Here is a 22,298-nt window from a genome sequence, read left to right on the forward strand (position 1 = left end):
GATCCAGGGTGACAGATTCATTGATTTACTCCTGCTATCCTGAGCAAACAAGCAGAAGTGTGAGCTCCCCCTTTTCTTTGCCATTTTAACAATGGATGGCAGACCCTCCCAAGTATCCCTATTTTCCAGGGACGGTCTCGGATTTACAGAAGTCATCTCCAGTTTCTGATTTGATCCTGGAATGCCCCACTTTCCCTTTGTTGTTTAGTCGTCTTAGTCATGTTCGACTCCATGACCCCATGAACCAGAGCATGCCTTGGAAACTCACTGTCTTCTCAAAGCTTCTCCTTTTTTGTGTCCATGGAGTTTTCTTGGCAAAATACTGGAGTGGATTGCCATTACCTTTTCCAGGTGGATCACATTTAGTCTAAATTCTCGGCTATGACCTGCCCGTCTTGGGTGGCCCTGCACGGCATAGCCATAGCTCATAGCTTCTTGGAGTTATTCAAGACCCTTCGCCACGACAAGGCAGTGATCCATGAAGGGGCCACTTTCCCTTAGGATGTCACTATTTTTATCAGATAAATGTTGGAAGGTATGGAGTTATCCAGTGCCAGAGCTTTAATGTTTAATGTTTTATTATGTTTTTATATATGTTGGAAGCTGCTCAGAGTAGCTGGCGCAACCCAGTCAGATGGGCAGGGTATAAATAGTAAAATTATTGTGATGGAATAGAATGTCCCTATTTTCATTGGAGAAATGTTGGAGGGTATGGGTTGGGGGCCTAATTAGAAGCAGAATTTGCCACAGCAGAGGGGGAAATATTAAAATATTAGACGCTGCTGAACCATACTATAGTACGTAATGGTAATCTAGTCCAGCATCCTGTTCTCACAGTGGCTAACCAGATGTCTATAGGAAATCTGCAAGAGGTACTTTCATCTGAATCCTCCCAACATTCAACTTCATTGAATGTTCATGGGTTGTGGTGTCACGAGATACGAAAAACTTCTGGGTCCACTTTCTCCATGCCATGCATGATTTCAATAAACTTCCATCATAATAAACTCCAATCCTTGCATTTTCTCTAAGTCCCAAATGCTTGATAGGGGAGTTGCTCCACCCCCTTGAAAATTTTCCAACTCTACAATATCCTTTCTGAGGTGAGGCAACCAGAACTGTACACAGTATTCCAACTGTGGTTGCCCCATATAACGGCAATTCCTTTCTTAATGACCCCTGGCATGGAATCTGCCTTTTTCACAACTCTTGCTGTGAAAGAGAACACTTGGAAATAACAAAACTGAGGACTTCAAACAAGTTGGAGAGGATGAAGACTGATGCCAGGGCTTCTATTAAAAAAAAATCTACACATTTCCCAGCACTATGAAGTTAAACATATCATCTCTTCTAATACACATAATAACTTTGACCACACCATTATAATGCCACATTGAATTTTATATGCTTTCTGTGTTTGTGATATAGGTCAGATGTACATTACAGTCACGCAAACAGATAAGATTTACATACAGATGTTCCATGTTATGATTAGCTAGTGACAAGCAATTAATCTACATAAGCCGTGCTTATGTTTTTTATTAGGTCCAGTTTCCAAAAAACATTACAAAATTTAATAAGTATACTACTTCTTTTGCCAGTAAGGTAAAGGTAAAGGTAAAGGACCCCTGACAGTTAAGTCCAGTCGCGAACAACTTTGGGTTTGTGGCGCTCATCTCGCTTCACTGGCCAAGGGAGCAGACGTTTGTCTGCAGACAGTTTTTCCGGGTCATGTGGCCAGCATGACTAAGCTGCTTCTGGCAAAACTAGAACAGCGCACGGAAACGCCATTTACCTTCCCGCTGGAGGGGGAATAGTAAATAGTACCTATTTATCTACTTGAACTTTGATGTGCTTTCGAACTGCTAGGTTGGCAGGAAGTGGAACCGAACAATGGGAGCTCACCCCGTCGTGGGGATTCAAACCGCAGACCTTCTGATCGGCAACCCCCAGGCTCAGTGCTTTACACCACAGTGCCACCCGCGTCCCAGTTGTCAGTAAGTTATATTCCTTCAAAAATCAGCTATTGAACTAGAGAGGAAGGCTCACAGTGGTTCTGCTCAGGATCTTTTACTCCTCTTTTTTCCTAACTACAGAAACTACAACTGCAAGGAGTTGAAAGTAAGCAGCCACAACCACTAGTTACAGGTAGGTAGCCGTGCTACTGAAGGAATTTTTTTATTTAGCCACAACCACTGTTTCCCTTAACCTCTCCCTGAAACTGATAAATTTCTGTCTTTTTGCTGGACAAAGGTTATGTGAAATTCTTCCACTGCAGTTTTTCCTTGCATAGGTAAGTAGTAAAGAACTTGGTTAGATTTCTAGATTTTTGTTCAGCTCTTAAAAGGGTCATAGGTTTTGCCAGGGAAAAATGTGGCAATCCTAATTTAGTTTTGTAACATCATCACTTCACAGTCTGGTTATGTCAGATTTTGCTGTACGGCTGAGTTGGGACTGCATTAAAATTCCATGCCAAGATAATTACCAGTAGGTACTCTGTGTTCTTTTCCCTCTCCCCACCCTAATCCTATGCAGCAGCATTGGTGTGTTACATGATACCTTCCTGCACGCCCTATTACTGGCATAGCACATCTCAGGACTATAAAATATACATGCAAAACATTGTTTTGCTTTCCAGATATGTCTATATTTTACGGCCAACATAGGGAATGCATAGGCTTTTACACAGAGTTGCAGTACTCGGGATGCCACAACTTTTGTAAGGTAACTTTTTGAAATGAACTTAAGTAGTAATCACATGTAGCTACATAAAAAAATACTGCATGTTTCAGTATTTAAAAATATTTTTCAAGCCTTCCAATGCCTTGCATAGTTAAAAAAAAAAACCACCAAAATAATGCAAAACTTGTTATATGTCTTACTTAAAAACCTGGCCCAGAAATTGAATGTTTTTCAAGCAGCAAACTACTGTAGTTCCGCAGCAAGTGATTTCATCCATTTAAGTACGGTAACAAGTGGCCAAGTTTAACCCAATCATATTAGGCACTGGAAGTAAACAACTTTCAGTAAATTAGAACTAAGCTGGAAAAGCACAGTAGTTCCCGAATGCAAGGCAGACAACCCATGTGTTGTTGAATTCTGTATAAAATTCTGAAATGCCTATATTAAGTGAGGGCCTTCTCTCATTGAGCTAGTTCAAACATAATACTAAGCCATAGTTGAGTGTAACAAGGAGCCTCAACAAACCTCAGGCTTGTACACCTCTCTTCCAGTGCAGACATGAGGAATTTGGAAGCTTTTGCTTATATTTTTTTTAAAAATTAAATCACATTCACTGGAAGAGGAAGGGTGGGTGCGTTAGGTGCGGCTTGCCCCGGGTGTCATCCCTGAGCGGGGGTGACATTGCTGCGGGTGGCGCCCCCCCAGGGACGCTCGCTGCGGGTGCCAGAGCAGCTAGCTCTGCCTCTGATCACGTTGCCTGAACCTGACAATCTGTGGTTAAGCAGTGCTGAAATAAGCAGGGCCGTCTTAACCATAGGCGCCGGGCTCTCAGGGGCGCCCGGCTGAGGGTCTGGGGCCTGAGAGTTGGAGTCCGGGAAAGAGCCCACCCATCGGTCAGAGCACCGTGGCAGGCACTTCTGCTGCAGGCGGCTCTGCACTGTGAGTTTGGGAGCGAGCCAGCCAGCCAGTGAGGCACTGAGGCGATGGCCGGCTCCACCCTCCTGCGCGCCTGGGATTGGTGTAGGGCCATGGAGAGGCCCGCCCAGTGCACACTGCTTACACCACAGGGCACCCGGCTTCGCTCAGTTGCCGATGCCTCGGGCTGGTTTGTTGCGCTGGGCTCCTTACGTTTCCTGTTTTCTTTTTCTGATCAGAGATAAGCATGGTGTCAGCCCCCTTAAAAAAAGATTGACAACCCTGGGGAACCTTTCCTTAAAAAAGGGGTCCCCCCCAAAAAAGGTTGACAACTCTGGGATCTTTGCACCCCGGTGCCACATATGCTTAAGACGACCTTGAAAATAAGCTAACTTGAGACTGTAGTTTAAGAAACTGTCTTATTACAAAAATCCCAGAGTTGAGGTTAACCGTAGCTTAGGGCTATGATTGAAAAATATGTGAAAAATATTTATTCAGGTGAGATCTTTGACTAGAAGGAACATAGGAAGCTGCCTTGTACCAGGTCAGTCTTTTCCAGTATTGTCTCCTCTGGCATTCAGGATTTTTCACACCATCTTCTAACTGATCCTTTTAAATAGAGGTGCCAGATGTTGGAAGTTAGAACCTTCTGACTCAAAACATGTGCTCTAGCTGCTACCGCTAAGCTACAGTCCGTCACTGAATTCGAACCTGCTGCTCCTTGTTCCTGTTCTGCAAAATCAACATGGATTTGAATTGCATCTCCTTCTAGCACTGCACCTTTATGTTAAAAAGCAAACCCAGCACATTGTAATCAGCCCAAGGTCTTTAACTCTCAGCTAAGCAGATGATGACAAGCAGCTAGGATCACAGCCTCTGTGGCTATCAATGAGCTTGGCTGCTGTTCTCTGTTAAACAAGGATGAATGGGTCGGCTCCAGCCCTCTCTGTGAAACCCTCAGCGCGGGAACCCGTCTTGCTGGCCACATGATGACTTTCCCTTTGAAGAAAGCAAATCCTCAATTTTCTGTCTTTGTGTTGTTAGGAGAGGAAAGCTACGTGTGTGTGTGTGTGCCTTACTCGGAGAGGCAAAAAGGAGAGCAGCACTGCAGTCTCATCTTGCAGATTGTGTCCTTGGTGTGATATTAAAGAGTTTCATGAATCCACAAGCGGAGAAGCTCTTCGGGGGGTAGCACTTGCACAGACTCATCACATTTCTCCGTCTCCTCTCCCCTGTAATTTAGGAGCCTAGCAGGTGATTCTGTTACTTTCTGGAAAAGAGGGGGGGGAGAGAGAGAGATAAAAACACATAATGGGGAAAATATGGAAGAGCATTTACTTCACCACTGCAGAGGGATAGCAGTACCGAATTAGTATTGCAAAGCTCAGTGTTCAAAGCAGCACTCAGGGCTGTAGCCATAAGAGGGCCTGTGTACGTTTGGTTCCCTTAGGCAGAAATGAGGAACCTGGCTTCCTCCAGTTGTTTATGGACTTCCATCAGCCCCAGCCAGCATGACCAATGGTCAGGGTCAGGCATAGTGGAAGATGGACAATTTCTAAAGGGCCACAGTATTGCCCACCCTAGCTTTAAGTGATATTCCACCCTGCATTCCCAATGTTCAGCTTTTTAATTTTAAAAGTTAAGTATTTGGTTCTCTTCAAGGTGGCACTACGAGGGGAATAGAGCACAGGTAGGTTTCTACTAAGTTGCTCCAGTGTTGGGTTCAACAAACACAAAGGTAAATAAAGTTACATAGCTTTAAACACATTGGGCTACCTGTAACCCTTACAGCATTATCCCTTCATTTACAAATCCGTGCTCCTCAATGATTTGACTTTTGTCATTTCAAGGTAAGTGCACATTCAAAGCACATTCCCCCCTACAAAGAATTCTGGGCAATGTGGTTTATCCCTCACAGAATTACAATTCTCAGCAACTTATGTCCAGAATTCATGGGGGGGGGGGAGGAATATGATTTTAAAAGGTATTGTCATGTGTCCGCAGCCAGACTGATTGCTACTCTTATGCATTTCAATAACCTGCCAGGGTAACAGGCACTGCGGCACAGTATAAGCACCAAGCTTCAACACCATGGCTTTTAAAGGCAGGGCACATCTACCTTTTCTGGAAGTGTTAAGGCACAACCTCAACACAGTACCGTATTTTCTGCTCCATAAGACACATTTTTTTCCTCCTAAAAAGTACGGGGAAATGTCTGTGCGTCTTATGGAGCGAATGCGTGGTCTCTGGAGCCGAATTGCCCAGGAGCAAAAAGCAGATCGTGCTTTTTTACTTCTTCTTACAAGTAGCTAAAGGCTAACAAGAGAGGAAGAGGAAGCTACTCAGCAGCTGATTGCAAGAGATCAGGAAGGGAGATAAGGGATGCTAGCTCCCTTTCGCCCCACCCCCTTGTCCAGGCCTCCATTGTTGAAGGTTCTGCAGAGGGAGGCTGTTTGTTTCCCCAGCAACATGTGACTGGCTGATTAGATTATCAGAAGCTGCAGAACTGTGAGTTGAACAGGATTTTTTCCCTTTGCAAAGTAAACTCAAAAGCTTTGAGCTGATCCTTTAAAAATGGGGCTTTTCCTCTTTGCAAAAGAAGCTGCACAACTGTGAGCTGATCCCCACCCCAAATGGAGCTTTCCCCCTTTCCTCCTCTGAAAACTAAGTGCATCTTATGGTCAGGTGTGTCTTATGCAGCGAAAAATATGGCACTCCAAACCATTTCTTATCTTACCAAAGTGTCCGGCAGGTTCTCATTCGGGCAGCAAGAATACTGGCAGATCTGACATGTTTTCCAGGCAACCCAAAGAAGGGCCAAAACAGCCACAACAGAGATAACCAAGAAGAGTGGGGCAAAGGTGACCAATATGGCTTTGCCTGCTGGAGACAAAAAAGAGTCTGTAGTTGCTAAGAGGGCAGAAAACCACAATGAGGGGCTCTGAGGTGAAAAGTATCTGGGCCATTGCTGCACATTGTGTTTACATGGCTTTGCACTGTTCTGAAGAAGAGTAATGAAGAAGCAGTGAAGTAAAGGGAAGCAGCGCTCCCTTTCCCTTATGGGGTATTCTGGTGCCCGTATAGAGTCCTTAAGTGGGTTCCCTATCGGTAGGAGAAAATAACAGAGGCCAACCAGAGTATATTGAGAAGCAAAGCGGCTAGTAAGCCTGATCTTTATTCAAGGAACTGTTGCAACAGGGTCCCCACCATAGCTGCCAAGTTTTCCCTTTTCTCGCAAGGAAGCCTATTCAGCATAATGGAATTTCCCTTTTAAAAAAGGGAGAACTTGGCAGCTATGGTCCCCACTCACCACACACAGGAGGAAGGAGAACCCTGAACAATGGTACGCAAGCCCTTATATCGACTTTTGAAATTGCCCACCCTGTAAGCCCAACAAAGGTGTCACAAATGTTCAAGTTTTTATTAAATTTATCTGCCCTGGCCCTCCAGCAGTGGAGAACCATGTCTGGAAAGGAGAGTATCTTTGTTGTTCTTACCTTCGGCCCTCACACACTGCACCTGGCTGAAATTGCTGCTCCGGTTTATGGCTTCAACATAGGTCTGGGCTTTAACACAGTATTCAGTACCAGCTTCCATGGTGTCCATATGTAAGGTAGTGCTGCTGTCTTTCACCACTTTGCGATACACCTAGTTTCACAGAAGCCAGGGTGAAATCAGTTACATTAGATCAGGCAAGGGAAGCATATAGCTCAGGCACCCCCAACCTGCGGCCCTCCAGATGTTTTGGCCTACAACTCCCATTATCCCTGTGGCTAAAAGGACCAGTGGTCAGGGATGATGGGAATTGTAGTCCAAAACATCTGGAGGGCTGAAGGTTGGGGATGCCTGATATAGCTGTCCAGACTAGAGATGGAAGGCTCTGTGAATTTTGGTTCTCATTTTGCCAGTCTGAAATGCAGTTCTTCACATTTTATATTTTAAAAAATCTTCATGAAAATTCAGCATTTAAGCACAAATTTATCCTATTGAACATAATGTTATATGCAGTACAAACTAATGTACAAATACTTTACCCTGGCCTAACATAATGTATTTTTGTATGTTATTTTCACTGGTATCTTTGTTTTTATGCACACTTTTACCTAATATATGCATTTTTGTAAAAACCATTTGGAGAACAGCATCAGAAAATTCTGATAAGTGCAAATTTTGAAGGATATCTACGTTTCTGTTTACATGTTGTTTTGGAATGCACAAATTTGATAGATTCTGCTTCTAAATGCATACTGAATAGAATTTCTCCTCCATCCCTACTCCAGACTTTATTGCATTACAACTTCTATCATCCCTGTTCATTGATCGTGCTGATTTGGGCTGAGGTGAGTTGGAGTCCAACAACACCTGGAGGGCCACAGGTTCCCTACCCCTATATTTGATTAACTGGTCTGTTCTTTGCTTTGACATGAGATCCTGTTTGATCACCCTCTCTGACACCTGAATATTAATAACTCCATTGCTAAACAGGAAGAACCACCACAGCCCATTTGTGTAACACAGCCAAACGCCTAATACAATGTGCACAAACACTAGAGCCAAGACAAAAACTATTCACAAATTTGAAAATTATGCAAGGTTTCAGAATGCAAATTTGGCTTTTTGAATTTCCGGTTATTTTCGCATTTTGCTTTCAGAGGCACTCATTAAAAAACCGCCTCGGGAAAATATAAGTAGGAATGTCTGCAAGCAAATTCAAGTTAGATCTCTCCCCCCCTTTTATTTCTAGGCAGTTGTAAGAAATTCTGGGCAATTAGGGAGTTGTAATTGTTATAGTACAAGACAACTGAAATAAGAGATTAACCCAGGTTCCATTGTATAGGGAAGGACCAAAGGTTCTGAAAGCTACCAAGTAAATTGTTTTCTGATTTCTTTGTAGGTAAGCTGAGCAGCTGCCAAACTAGACATTACTTCAATTGCATAGATAGCAACATTGTCTTTAAAAAAATGTAATACTAGGTTAGTGGATGAAGCAATTTTCACTGGGATAGCAGAGTGCAAGGAAGGGAAGATTTAATCCAAATTGAACTTTTTTATAAAGCTAACTGCAGCAGGACATAGGTGATTTTAATTGAGATCATTGCCCTTGGCCCTGGTTCAGAAGCTCCAGCTGGAGCAGAATGCACTGGCCAGACAGCTGATGGGGGCACATGGTTGGCAACATGTGACACACCATTGTTAAAACCTCTGTACTGGCTGCCCATCTACTACTGACAGAGCTTCAGAGTCCTTGCATTAATTTCTGTTTCACTACGAAGGAGCAACTGAGAAAGCCTCTCAAACTTTTTGATAAAGAGCCTTTTAAGACATGCAGATCCCTGAACTTTCTGCAACTTGGGTTCTACAACTGAAAAGGTAATACCCTCTGATATAGGCAAAAATCTGTCTTTATTCCCTTATTGGGTTCTCCATCGGTTGGAGAATATAACAGAGGCCAACCAGAGAAGTTTGAGAAGCAAAGCCTTTATTTTCGCTGTTGCAACAGGGTCCTTCCTCTCACGCAGGAGAACAAGGAAGGAACCCCAAACAAAGGTGTCTTGCCCTTAAAAAGAAATTTGAAATTGGTTTCAGCCCACCCCCCAGAAGCATCATCCATATGTCACAGAAGGGGTGTAGCCCAAGACCCCCCTCCCTAGATTCATCATAGGTACATCATGAAAGGGGAGGTCTGGTGGCAGTAATCTGAGCAGTCTGGACCCTGCCCCCTGCCCCCAAAACCTAATCAACAAAAAAAGAGAGATATTTACATTTCCCTGTTTCCCAGCCAAGTTAATCACACCCTTTTGTCTGGCACCCAGGTATCAGGATGCCAGGGATTATCACTTTAATTCCTGAGACAATGAGAAGGTTCCCCCCACCCCCCTTCTTCCTTGCAGAGGAACACCTGGTCAGAGAGAGAGTCAAAATGGTGTCAGAAAGGCCTGTCTTCCTGTGCTGCTTCAGACATGTGCCTGTACTGTACATTCATGTACATGTTTTATGAACAATTATTATATATATATAGATATGACCTCAAAATTCTTATAACAATTGCAACACAGCCATTCTGACACCCTATGGTGATTAAATAGAAAGCAGATCCTCTGGTTTATTGTTGTAGGCAGGCAGACTCATTGGGAGAAGCCCAACAGTCAGTTTCCACTTAGGAGGTTTGTACAGTATCGCAGTAAGTAGGAATCAAAGAGATTGCATACACCATCAGGCAACAGTATATAGCAGGAAAAAATTTGGAATTAGGAAGGACCAAAGTGAAGTCTCCTTGTGGATCGTTTTCTGTGCTGCTCCATCATAATAACGTTCAGAGTTTTTGGCAGAGCTTCAGGATAGCCTAACCTAACTTCTAGACCAGAGATGTGGAACCTGTGGTCCTCCAGACATTGATGGTCTACAACTTCTCTGATCCTGCCTATGCTGGCCAGGGCTGGTGGAAGTCCAATAACATATGGAAGGCCACAGGTTCCTCATCAATGCATTTGATCTTGTCCATGTACTTGCAAGAGAACTTTCTTCTCTTTTGTTCCTGCATATAAGGATATAAGACCAAAACTTACCTTGTGCCCTTGGCCCTTCTTCCAGTAATATATCCAGAATTCAAAGGCAGGTCCTAGACGCTCAAGTTCCACTAGCAAATGATATCCATCAGCTGTGACGGTCAACATAGGTGGAATGAGGGAGGCTGTGAAAACGACAATCATATCCATCATGCGATCATACACGAATCTCGCATCCCAGCTCAGGAAAAACAAGGATCAATATGCTGTGGAACAGCCTAAAGCAGGGGTCCCCAAGCTTTTCTGAGCCCAGGGGGAACATTTGGAAATCTAAGAAACTGTTGTGAGCATCACAAAATACCCATTTCATAGAATAAAAACTGTCAATGCTCAGGAACCCCACCCCTCAAAAAAACCCTCATCCCAAATACCTATACGCATCCCAAAACAAAAATCAGACAATAAGAAAAAAAAACAGGCAACTTTCAAAATAGGAGCAACATCCCATACCACAGAAAAGAAAAAAAGGCAAATATACACACTCCAAACAAACAGAAAAAAGCAGGCAAAGCTGTGGGGGGCAGGGACGGGACAGAGGCTTTATGAGGAAAAGGAGGTAAGATGGCATTTCTGGATGCTTACAATATGCTTTGTAGCCAGCACAGCATCACCTTGGTTTAAATAACATGCTGCAATACAAATAAATAAATAAATGTGGGCAGAGAGGGACCTCGACAGTTGCCCATGAATACCATATTGGATGCTGCCAGCCCAGTTTGGAATTTCCAAAATGTTCTGAACTTAAAAGGAGATCAGATGGGTATTTGGTGTATACTCAATAAGTATCTCCCCTCCCCACCCCAATGCTGTGGTCCCAATCAATCTTACCCTACCTCAATTGATCTAATTAAAAGAGAGAGAGAAGATCCAATCATGGATCTCAAACATTTCATCTGCTTTAGCTTTACAGTGCATTCTGTGCAAAACCTGCATTCAGTGTGGTTATCTCATTTGTGTTCCCAGCCAATGGAATGTATAGTATTGCCCAAAGTGATCCACTTGAGCAGAAGCTTACAACTTTATATTCAGTGCTGATGAGTTTGTGAGGTGCTCTCATTCTGATGCACAACTCTTTAGGTACCATCTTGCATCTGTCATCTGTTTTCTCCGATCCGTTCTTGTTTTTCTAGTAGAAACCCCTCAGGGCTAAGTTGGGAGTGGAAACTGGATTCCACCACCAGGGCCAGGCATTTAGCAATCTTGCATAGACTTGAAATGTTTCTTGGGCAGCTGGTGAGTTATCAGTTTCCCCTGCAGGCATCATCTACAGTAATAGTACCAGCAACAGCTACAGGAGAAGGAAGGACAAACCAGTTCTGTCTAGATTTGAAGGGAGGCTATACCATCCAAAATACAACGTGCATTTATGAATTGCATAGAGTTTGGCAATTCAGGCAGATAGAAACTGAAGCATCTGACCAGCTTCTACTCTTGAATTTCACTCCTATACATCAACTGATAAAGAAAAAGGAGCCCTGGCTTCCTTTCCAGCTAGGGCAAAAAACTAAGAGTTGAAAAATGCTGCATCAACTGTCAAATTTTGGAAACAACTTTGTCTGGAAGTCACATTTTCTGAGCTGGAATCCATTCTCCCTACTTCTAGATGTGTGTTTACAATATTAGGTTAAATGTGCTGGTGGAAACTCATTTGCTTCAAACCCCTTTTTATTACGACTTCACATTTGTGGAAGGCTGAGCCATGGCATTCAAAACAGATTTTCCGCCTCAACCGTGGTAAATTCCATCAACTTAAAGCAGAGAACTGGGGAGAACTGCAATTGCTGAAATTCTCCTAACTACCAAAGGTGCAGGAAAAGCCCTAAGTCATTAGATCCAATGGTGAGGCAGCCCACCATTATGTAGGCCCACAAGAACCAAATCCTAGGGGGCCGAGGTCTGTTCAGCCTACCACGATAAAATATTTGAGGGGGCTGGGGGTCCCTAAAGTTGATGGGCATTGCCAGTCAAATGGTGTGCGTGCACAGCATCATGCGACTGATTATGCGGGGCAGCCCTTATCTTCCCACCACCACCAATTTTTTTCCAAATTGGCAACCTATGTAGGCCCCAACCTGTGTAAGTTCAATTGTTTCACACTCATAGTTTTATCACCTTAATCAGGACCAAGTTTGCGGGGAGGAGCATCCCACAGCATAATGCTGTTGGTTTCCCAACTCAGTTAAGAGCTTACTTGCCGACAGTGGCAGGCAGACCTGAGCCGCCATTCAGATTTCACAAAGTGCCCTGGAGTGATGCTATATGTACATCGAGTGCTCCAGCGCATTGTGAGAAATTTAAAATCGCAACTCCAAGTTGCCTTCTTCAGCTTTGAAGGAGGAGAGGGCAGGGCATGAGTCTGCTTCAGTGGGGTCCTGGTAGGTTTATAGAATCAAAGAATTGTAGAGTTGGAAGGGACCCCAAGCGTCATTTAGTCCAGCCCCTGCAATGCAGGAATCTCAGCTAAAGCATCCAAGACAGATGGCCATCCAACCTCTGCTTGAAAACCTCCAAGGAAGGAGAGTCCACAGCCTCCCGAGGGAAACCATTCCATTGTTGAACAGCTCTTAATGTCAGAAAGCTTTTCCTGATGTTTAGTCGGAATCTCCTTTTTGTAACTTGAAGCCATTGGTTCGAGTCCTACCCTACAGAGCAGGAGAAAACAAGCTTGTTCCCTCTTCCATGTGACAGTCCTTGAGGTATTTGAAGATGGCTATCCAATCTCTTTTCCAGGTGAAGCTGCTAGCTAAGCTGCTCAATGGTGCCAGGTGCTGACACCCACGACTGACCTCAGTAGGAACAAGGCCCCCTAATGGGATCATTAGCACCTACCATTATCCTAAGGATCCCAGGGTGAGATGTGCATCACAGAGGAGCATGTGAATGCACTTACTTGTGACACGATTGAAGAAGCTACTGAGAGTGGCCCAGTGCGAAGCCTGGGTCCCCACACCTGCCCTGACACGTAGATCGTATGGCACAGTGGCAGAAATGTCTTCTGTGATGTCACATTGCGTAACACTAATGCCCGTACACTCTCCAATGGGAATCCAGCTGTCGTTGGCATAGTCTCTTTCATATTCTCTGAGGGGAAGAGGAAGAAAAATTAGGGGAAAGAATGCAATACGCTTTGCTGAAAGCAGTGGTTCTTACTTATTTATTACATAAAATTTGTACACCGCTTGATTGTAAAGAAAACCTCCTCAGATTGGTTTACAAAAGATGAAACAGTGAAATCGAGAAAAGATTACGACTCTACTTTAAAGCATGCAGAAGTTAAAATACTAAAACAGATATTAAAATTACCTCAACCTTCTAAGCATTTGGGTCTAAACATGAATGTTTTTAGCAGGTGCTGAAAATAGTACAGTGAAGGTATCTGCTTGATATCAATAGGCAGGGAGTTCCGTAGGCGCTGCCACACTAAACAATTGAGTTCTTACAAATGAGGAACAGGTATAATGTGGCACCTGTAGTATTGCCAATTCCGACAACTGAAGCGGTCGATTGGGCCACTGGCCTACTTCAGTCAATAATGTTGATGCTTATTGGTGGTGGCTCTCCAGGATGAACCCTGGAAATGGCAGGGATTGAACCTGGGGCCTTCTGTATGCAGAGTGTGTGACTCAATTGAGTTATAGAAGACTGAGAGCAAAGCAAAGTACAAATTACGGTACGTACTGTACACTCGAGGGTGACCCGCCTCACCCTGAAGCAAATATTCTGTGCACTCTTTAAAGAATATTTGTTAGGAACCCTTACACACATGTGTTACAACATGAATAGTCCCACAAGGGCAGACATGTCTGGTAGCAGATACAATTCTTTCCAACCTTCTCACATGGGCTAGTTTACTGCAATGTCACTTAATAACTATGGCTTGGGCCACAAAGACATGCATCAGAATGTCACATTAGGGTTATGTGGGGATAGAAAAGTTGTTTTGCTTCAAACTGGAAGTGGGTAATCACATTTTTGAATGCTACTTTGCAAGCAGAAAGCTGGAACAGAGAGCAAGCTGGGCTAGAACCTCTCTTCGCAATGTGCTACTTTTTTCTCACTTGCAGGAGTTTTGTTTTGTTTTTAACGCTTGGGAACATTCAAAGGCACCTCATTTATAGTCTGGAACCATAGGCTGTGTGCACAACCCCATTTACTCTGCATTCAGTACATTCCCACTTACGGTAGGAACCAGTGTACACATCACAACAGCCACAATCCAAATCTATCCTGTTGTTTCTTATGAAATACAGTCATACCTTGGTTTAAGTATGCCTCGCTTTGAGTACTTTCAGTTTAAATACTCAGCGGACCCGTCTGGAACGGATTAATCCACTTTCCATTACTTTCAATGGGAAAGTTCGCTTCAGGTTAAGTACGCTTCAGTTTAAGTACAGACTTCCAGAACCAAATGTGTACTTAAACCGAGGTACCACTGTACTGCATATTGATGCATTCCCCGACCCCCGAAAGAAACCAGTGTATATCTTTATTGAGAAAAAGAATGACATAGCTGTGTTTCAAGTTGGTTGTGTGTACACAGCAATAGAGTCAGCTTGACCACCTCAGGATATTTACCACATTATTCGGCTGAATGTGTAGGTTGGGCCTAGGCCCTACTACGTGTTCCAGTCTGTGAGGAAATTTTGCAAGAGCTCAGCCAAAGGAGCAGGTTAGGCCCTCTCTGATAGTCAACAGCTTGCATTGGATTGGCTCATAAGATCCCTGCTGGGTCAGACCAAAGGCCTATACAGTCTAGGTTCTTGCTCCCAACAGTGGCTAACCTTATGCCTACAGGAAGCCCACAACCAGGACATGAGGGCAATAGGGCTCTCCCACTGTTGTCCTCCAGCACCTGGTATTTGGAGGTATTCTGCCATCATGACTAGCAACAGAATTTGCCTAATACCCTTTTAAAAACATCAACCCTATCTTTTGGATATCATAGTTTAATACTGAACGGTTCCCTTCATCTTAATTGGATGATCCCAACCCCGTGTTCTAATTACCCATTTCCTCACACCATGCATAATTTAAGACTCTTCTGTCTTGTCCTTTACATATTTGCCCCAAAATGAAAGAAAGGTCAGCAGTGATAGTTACTGCATGTTTAGACTCAATGTGAAGAAAAGTTACCCTTGAAACTCGACGGAATATTTTACAGCTTCTCCAGGCACCATCACTGGGCTCCATACTAGAAAGTGCTTCATATTAGTGGACAGGATCGTGATGTTCCGAGGAGCTGGCAGTAACACACCTTTGCGTAGGAATCACCCAGCAACATACAAAAAAGGGAGAAAACCAGAAGTTACAATTGACTCTGTGAGTTATTATGGAGGAGCAGAGGTTACTGTTATGGCTGGGTCGCTCTGTCAACAGGATACAGACTGATGTGCTCATGTCCAGCTTTTTCTGAGAAAGGTGTGGAATCCTCTACCTTGGAGATTTTATATATATATTAAAAAAGTCAAATGAACATCTGTTGAAGATGCTCTAGATCAGTGGTTCCCAATTAGCTAAATACTGCGTTTTGAAACTTTTGATATTCCTATTGTAGTTTTTGTTATGTGAATGGGGTCCATGGAACCACCAGATGGGAACCGCTGCTCTAGCTATTTGACGCACACTGAAAATTTGGGCAGCTGTGTAGAAATGACACTTCTGTTTCAAAGATCAGTTCCTGTACATAAAAGGGCTTTTGCGTAACTACAGTTTTTTCAGATTAGGGCTCCATCAGCTCTGCTAAGAGACCAACTTCATCAGACCCTTCCCTCAGCTGTCATCTGCCAATGGCACTCATTCCATCAGGCTACAGGAGAGGAAGAGATGGAATGGCAGAGTCTATCCTTCAATCAATCAGCAATGTTTGGCTCCTCCTCTTCAAAACTCTCCATTCCGGTACAGTACTACAAACTAGTGCCTGAACTAGTTTTCTGTACTTGCTATTCCCCTCCTCCCCCATTTTCCTTGTGTGCCATGTATCTTAGATTATGAGCCTGAGGGCAGGGACTGCCTCATCCACTGATAGACACAAACTGCTCTGGGAGGCATTTTTTTTCTTTCAGATTGAAGTATGAAATAAAAATGCTACTACTATGATGGCTGATAATGATGATGTCTAGATTTACGGACTGGTTAACATTAACTACGATCAACGATATTTTTCTAGAAAAAGAGGTGCCACGAGTTCTGGCTGAAAAAAGCCTGGACTATCATTACCTTCAAACAAGTCGACTTGAAGCCATAGCTACTGAAGCTGGCTTGTTTTATAATGTTCACAAGGAGGACTGTGCGCATGCTTCGCATTTGAAAGTTTAATTCCTGCCATCTTCAGGAGAGCATTTGCCCGTCGGTGTAAACAGCCGTGGGTGGACCAAAGGTTTAATTAAGGAGAAGGAAGCCTCCTTTGTACCTAACCATAATGTGCATGTCTGGACAACATGGATAAATATGGCTAATCAAAAGCAGAAGCTTCCTAACTCCAGGAGAGTGCGGCAGTATATTGTTATGGCAAGTGCCTTTCTTATGGCAAGGGACCCAGGTGGCGCTGTGGGTTAAACCACAGAGTATAGGGCTTGCTGATCAGAAAGTCGGCGGTTCGAATCCCTGCAAAGGGGTGAGCTCCCGTTGCTTGGTCCCAGCTCCTGCCCACCTAGCAGTTCGAAAGCACATCAAAGTGCAAGTAGATAAATAGGGACCGCTCTGGTGGGAAGGTAGACGGCGTTTCCTTGCGCTGCTCTGGTTCGCCAGAAGCAGCTTTGTCATGCTGGCCACATGACCCAGAAGCTGTCTGCGGACAAACGTCGGCTCCCTCGGCCTATAGAGCGAGATGAGCACCGCAACCCCAGAGTCAGACACGACTGGACCTGATGGTCAGGGGCCCCTTTACCTTTACCTTTAAGTGCCTTTCTGGTTAAATAATAATAATGAGGCGCCAGGGCTCATATCTTGATAAAAGCATTACAGGTGGCAACACAACATGGGTAACATGGGCAGCAAAAGCAATAGGCCACTCCATACCAGTGAGTACTGGTTACAGAAAAGGCACTGGTTATAGCTAATGGCTAAAACCAGTGCTATTTTTTTCTTTAAAAAAAAAAGAGGTGTGAGAACTCACCATGAACACTTCCCTCATTCTCTTAGGACGGCAATGGCGCCCACCTGAGAGGTGCTGGAACTCAGTTCCGGCTGGAAAAAAAGCCCTAGCTAAAACCAGACTAAAAGGATATGTGGGGAAATTTTGTTTCGCAAGGTGTAGGCCGGAAAGAAGGAGTCATCAAATCTTGTGCGTCACTTGTTTGAGGATTGAGTAGCCTGAGGGCCTTTCGTTACAATTCATTTTAACTCGGTTCCTCATGACATGTGCATGGGTCACATATTTCCCCTCAAACTTGTGCTCCTGTTTGTGAAGATACCACTTTTTCTTTTTCTTTTTTAGTACTCAAGGAGATATAGCTCTGAGGAAGCTCAGGCCAAGAAGCACATGCCATCAACTCCTTGTAAGAACCATCAATGGTCTGAGAGAACTACCAGGGCACCAGCACGATTCCCTGGGGCTACTTGAGAGCTGTGTGACCTGAGGGAAGGCAGAAGTGATGAAGCCCAGGGCAGGAAGCACCTACCATCAGCTTCCAGTTGGCCTGAGAGACCTTGGCCACTCTCCATTTTATAGGATTTTGTTTGTTTGTTTTCGTGTTTTACAATTGTGAACTGCCTTTGGTACCTAAGCAGAAAGGCACCGCATAAATAAAAAAGAAATACATAATAGACCAAGGTTGTGTTTTTCTGCACATTTAAGGTCCCCATCATTTAAAGTAGTATTATACCACTTTTAACTGCCCTGGCTTCCCCTGAAGAATCCTGGGAAATGTTGTTAATTATATCATTTATTAATAATAGTAATATCTCTTCCATCTCTGTCACAGCTGCCACCATGGATAAATTATCTTAAATCTCTAGACTGAAGTATACCCTGTGGATGTGAGCTTAATCTGTAATGTAAATGATTTTCCAAGTCTGTTTTGATGCAATGTGGATGACTGCATACAATACTTAACATCTGTGCATGCATTTGTCCTGGAAGAAAACACTCCATGCTTGATACGGCAATTGTTTTTTTCAACAAAGTTTGTAACCATACCACTTTAAACAAGCACGGCTTCCACCAAAGAATTGTGGGGACTACCGGTAGTTTGTTAAATGTTCTGAGAGTTGTTATTGGGTTAAGTAAAATAATAGCCTTGCAAATTTGTAAGTTATTTTCCTTTTCCTTTCTTCTTTACACAGGTGCCTTAACAATTGTTATTCTTTTCATGTCTTATTTTACCTTGTGCACTTATAATTTTATACTAGGTATATATGTTTTGTTCTATTTTCCAGTAAAGAACGTAACTCACAGGTGGTACTATAGAGGTGTGGAGCAGATGGTATAGGAAACAAGCTTCCACACCCTCACCCTAAATCCTGCTTCCTTATATACCACAATTTCAAGATAACTTATCAGTATCTACTATTCTTTCCAAAGCAGGGCTCCATCGCCTGCAAGACTGTTATGGAAACGATGTGCCACTTACAGAACCACAACTCCTGGAACACTTGGAAGATTCAGGCATAGATTGGCATGGGGTAGCCACAGAGTCCTGACACTTTATGAACATCTAACTTTAGCAAGCACCCAGAAAGGCAGGGTCTGTGTGATATACCCCTACTGATGCAATCCCAGTTCTATTCACTTACGACTTTGAAATTGGTGTGAGAAACGGACCTATAAGCAAACTGACAGATTCTCAGTGGCTTAAGATTGTGTTCACTCATCTGCTAACATTAGGGAGAATTCTTTGAGAGTAGTCCACTGTTGATTAGTATTTTAAAAGCTTGTGATCTGTTAGCATTTTGATACAGTAAGCTGACATGGCTACCCTTCTGGAAATTCTCACACCAGGTGCCAGGTGATCTCTCCAAGAAAAGTAAAAAATGCACATTGAGGAAAACTCTTCTCAGCATACTGTTTGATGCTTCAGTTCACCCAGTCTGCCCTGCAATGATTTTAAAACATAAAGAGCGAACGCCTTTGGCTTTAAAAAATAAGAAAAAACATAAGCACCTTATACTGTACTGTATTAATTAACAAATAAAATGAACCTCACCAGCTGTGAATGGATAAGCTATGTGCTATTGCTGTCTTAACATTTGTGTACATGTATTTATTTGCATAGGCACCACTAAGACAGAAATCAAAGTTCTCGGGATGTAAGAGAAGTGGGGAGGGTCATAAAACCAATGTTTTCCAAAATTGGAGTCAGTGGTGTGCGGTCAGTATATTAGGGGGACTAGGCTAGTCCCCTAAATGTTCCCCTGGCGCCTCCTTCCCAAAGCCGGGAAGTTTCCGCCCAGCTTAGGAAGGGAGGGAGGGACGATGCTCCAACAGGTCCAAGATCCCTTCCACTACCTTCCCAAAGCCTGGGAATCATCTGCCTGGCTTATGGAGGAAGGCACAATGCTCGCATACACAGTGTCCTCCCCACAATAACCCTCACAAACTGGCACCTCAGGCCCTAACTATTCCCCTATAGACAATTTCACCACACACCACTGATTGGAGAAACAGCACAGAAAAGTCCCTCTCTTCAACCAAGGAGATGGCGAATGACAAGGCGGCCGCAACGCCCCCCCCCCCCCCCGTGATGACAACAGCCCAACAACAAAAATGGAACTGAGACTAGCAGAACTATTGAAGAACACAGTGACTCCCCCTGAAGACAATAATCGGCGACCTGACCTCCAAAGTGGACACCTTCACTTACACTGGCATCATCTCCACTCAAGAAAAGGAAAACCAGATCCAGATCCAACTAAAAGAACTCCGAGAGGAAAACACATGTCTGAAAAATAAATTAGCTGATACGGATAACTGCCAAGAAAGAGAAAACATGGAAGCGAGAATTAAACTAGCAGACCTTGAAGTTCACAGTAGACACTGCAGTATCGGCTTCTGCAATTTCCCTGATAAAACGGAAGACAAGAACCAGGTTGATCTCCTTGTATGCTGGCTAAAAACCACAATTCCAAATCTAAAACTTGAAATAGATGATCTGGAAAGGGCACACAGACCCATGCTGAAAGCCAAAGCCCCTGCACGAGACATCATCATGTGCTTCACCTGCTACAAAAATAAAGAAGAAATATGGAACAATATCAGAAACTCAACCAACTTCCAATACTGAGAAAACCTCATCCTGGCCTTTCAGGATTTATTGCAACAGACCCTAAACAGAAGAACAAACCTATGACTATGTATCCAACGTCTTCAACATGTAGGAATCAAGTACCCTTTCGCCTCATTGTAACAAATGACACAACACAGCACATGGCCACTGACATACCTGAAGCCCTGCAACTTATGGAGAACCTCAGACTTAACCTTCCACCAGAATGGCAGCCATCTGACCCACCGAACGACAACCAAGACGAAAATGCAGCTAATGATTGAACGACAGTCAAAAGAGAAAGAAGGAATAACAGAAACGACATGGCAATGCAAACCAAGACAGTCAAGTACCACTCAACACAGAACACAAGACTACAAACCAGCCTCAGCTAAACCCACACATCACAGATTGACAACCCTGCAACAACATCTACTGCCAAATTAAGCACCCAGAAAGCACCTCGAACCAATAGACTGGTGAAGCCCCCCCTTGCTATTCACAGTGATCCTTCCCACACCAACACCACCTCCTTCTTTGGCAATCACTCGTAGTAAGATTGTCTTCTATGAACTCGGTTTTAACAGCGAGTCCGTAAATGACTGTGGAGGCCAATTCTGGATCCACATGTCCTTCCACAGGGGGGACATGGGTTTTCCAGTGGGAGTTGATCACAGTGAGGGTTCACCAAGCATGCCTTCCTCTTAGCGTGTTTCTCCCTTTCGTCCTGAGTTTGAGCGTCTTCAAAGCCCATGACACCTTTGGTAAAGACTGTTCTCCAACTGGAGTGCTCGCAGGCCAGTGTTTCCCAGTTGTCGGTGTTTATACTACATTTTAAAATTTGCCTTAAGAGAGTCTTTAAACCTATTTTGTTGACCATCAGCATTACACTTTCCATTTTTAAGTTCGGAATAGAGTAGGTGCTTTGGAAGATGACAACCAACCCAGGTGACTCTCCTCCATTCTCTCCAACTCCACCCACCTCAACACCCCACCCACCCCAACAACTCACCCCAACAACCCATCTCCCCAACGCACACACCCCTCGCTGTAATGACTATACACCAAAAAAGCACACAAACAAAAATAGAACCCCCCTCCGTCCCCTTCCTCACCACATGAATACAAAAAAAAAAAAAAAAACGCAGGTAAAAAGAAAAGGAAAACAGAAAAAGGCAAACTCATGCTACCTAAAACAACACACCCACCCAATAAAACAAACAGCAAACAGCATTTTCTAAGAATAAAAAGGAAGGAAGGAAGGAAGGAAGGAAGGAAGGAAGGAAGGAAGGAAGGAAGGAAGGAAGGAAGGAAAAGTCCCTTTCTCCCTAGGACATATCTTAACAGATTTCTCCAATTAATGTTACTTGGAGAAGAGTCTCATTTTAAGATATAAACAAAATCTAGACGATCTGGAAGTTACAGTTAGTTCTAGGCAATTTCCCCCCAACTCCATGCCCCATCATTCCGAACCGGGATCAAAGATAAATAACCACATACCTGACACAAAAAGTGGCATCAAAGAAAAGATAAAGGACCGGAAGCAAATTGCCATTTCACTCCAAATTAGGAAGTCTTCTGGGATATGGCTGGCCCTGGCATTTTCTGTTCCTGGGCCAAGAGTCTCTCCATGTTCAGTGCAGAATGCTGTTGCCGTTCCTGCAACATGTAAACTGCTCCAGTAGAGTGTGGCTGCTACTGGATCCTACCTTACACATGCAATTGCATTGCTCAGGAAGGTGTGGCCACAGGTAATTTAGGTTCCGTAACAGGTTCAGTTAATTTCATTTGGGTATTTTCCTACACTATAGGTTGAGCAATTGACCTAAAGAGAGAGAGAGAGAGAGAGAGAGAGAGAGAGAGAGAGAGAGAGAGAGAGAGAGAGAGAGAGAGAAAGAAAATGCTGGATACGTTGGCTCTGCTATTAGGCAAT

General features: G+C 43.7%; 1 protein-coding gene and 1 long non-coding RNA gene across 4 annotated transcripts; one reads left to right on the forward strand and one right to left on the reverse strand.

The window, feature by feature from the left end:
- The first annotated feature begins 1,778 nt into the window (after window positions 1-1,778).
- On the forward strand, window positions 1,779-17,927 carry LOC118086934 (uncharacterized). Of its 2 annotated transcripts, none has more exons than XR_004692778.3 (5): window positions 1,779-1,997; window positions 2,097-2,148; window positions 7,878-7,937; window positions 15,873-16,058; window positions 17,599-17,927. It is a non-coding gene; the product is annotated as an uncharacterized LOC118086934 (long non-coding RNA). The 2 variants fall into 2 exon arrangements; XR_015950339.1 differs by having other exon boundaries at window positions 1,860-1,997; window positions 15,882-16,058.
- Window positions 4,591-22,058, reverse strand: IL20RB (interleukin 20 receptor subunit beta). 2 transcript variants are annotated; one of them, XM_088671128.1, is made up of 7 exons: window positions 21,866-22,058; window positions 15,297-15,417; window positions 13,054-13,244; window positions 10,164-10,288; window positions 7,095-7,245; window positions 6,335-6,477; window positions 4,591-4,867 (listed from the first exon to the last, which is right to left on the reverse strand). In XM_088671128.1, exons 1-7 carry the CDS (start codon window positions 21,918-21,920, stop codon window positions 4,742-4,744), a joined length of 912 nt encoding a protein of 303 aa, XP_088527254.1. In that variant the 5' UTR covers window positions 21,921-22,058; the 3' UTR covers window positions 4,591-4,741. The 2 variants fall into 2 exon arrangements, with proteins under 2 accessions (XP_088527254.1, XP_034974926.1); XM_035119035.3 differs by having other exon boundaries at window positions 6,335-6,480.
- Between the last annotated feature and the right edge of the window lie 240 nt (window positions 22,059-22,298).

This window comes from Zootoca vivipara, chromosome 6 (genome assembly GCF_965207765.1).
Source record: "Zootoca vivipara chromosome 6, rZooViv2.hap1.1, whole genome shotgun sequence".
Taxonomy (NCBI): Eukaryota; Metazoa; Chordata; class Lepidosauria; order Squamata; family Lacertidae; genus Zootoca; species Zootoca vivipara.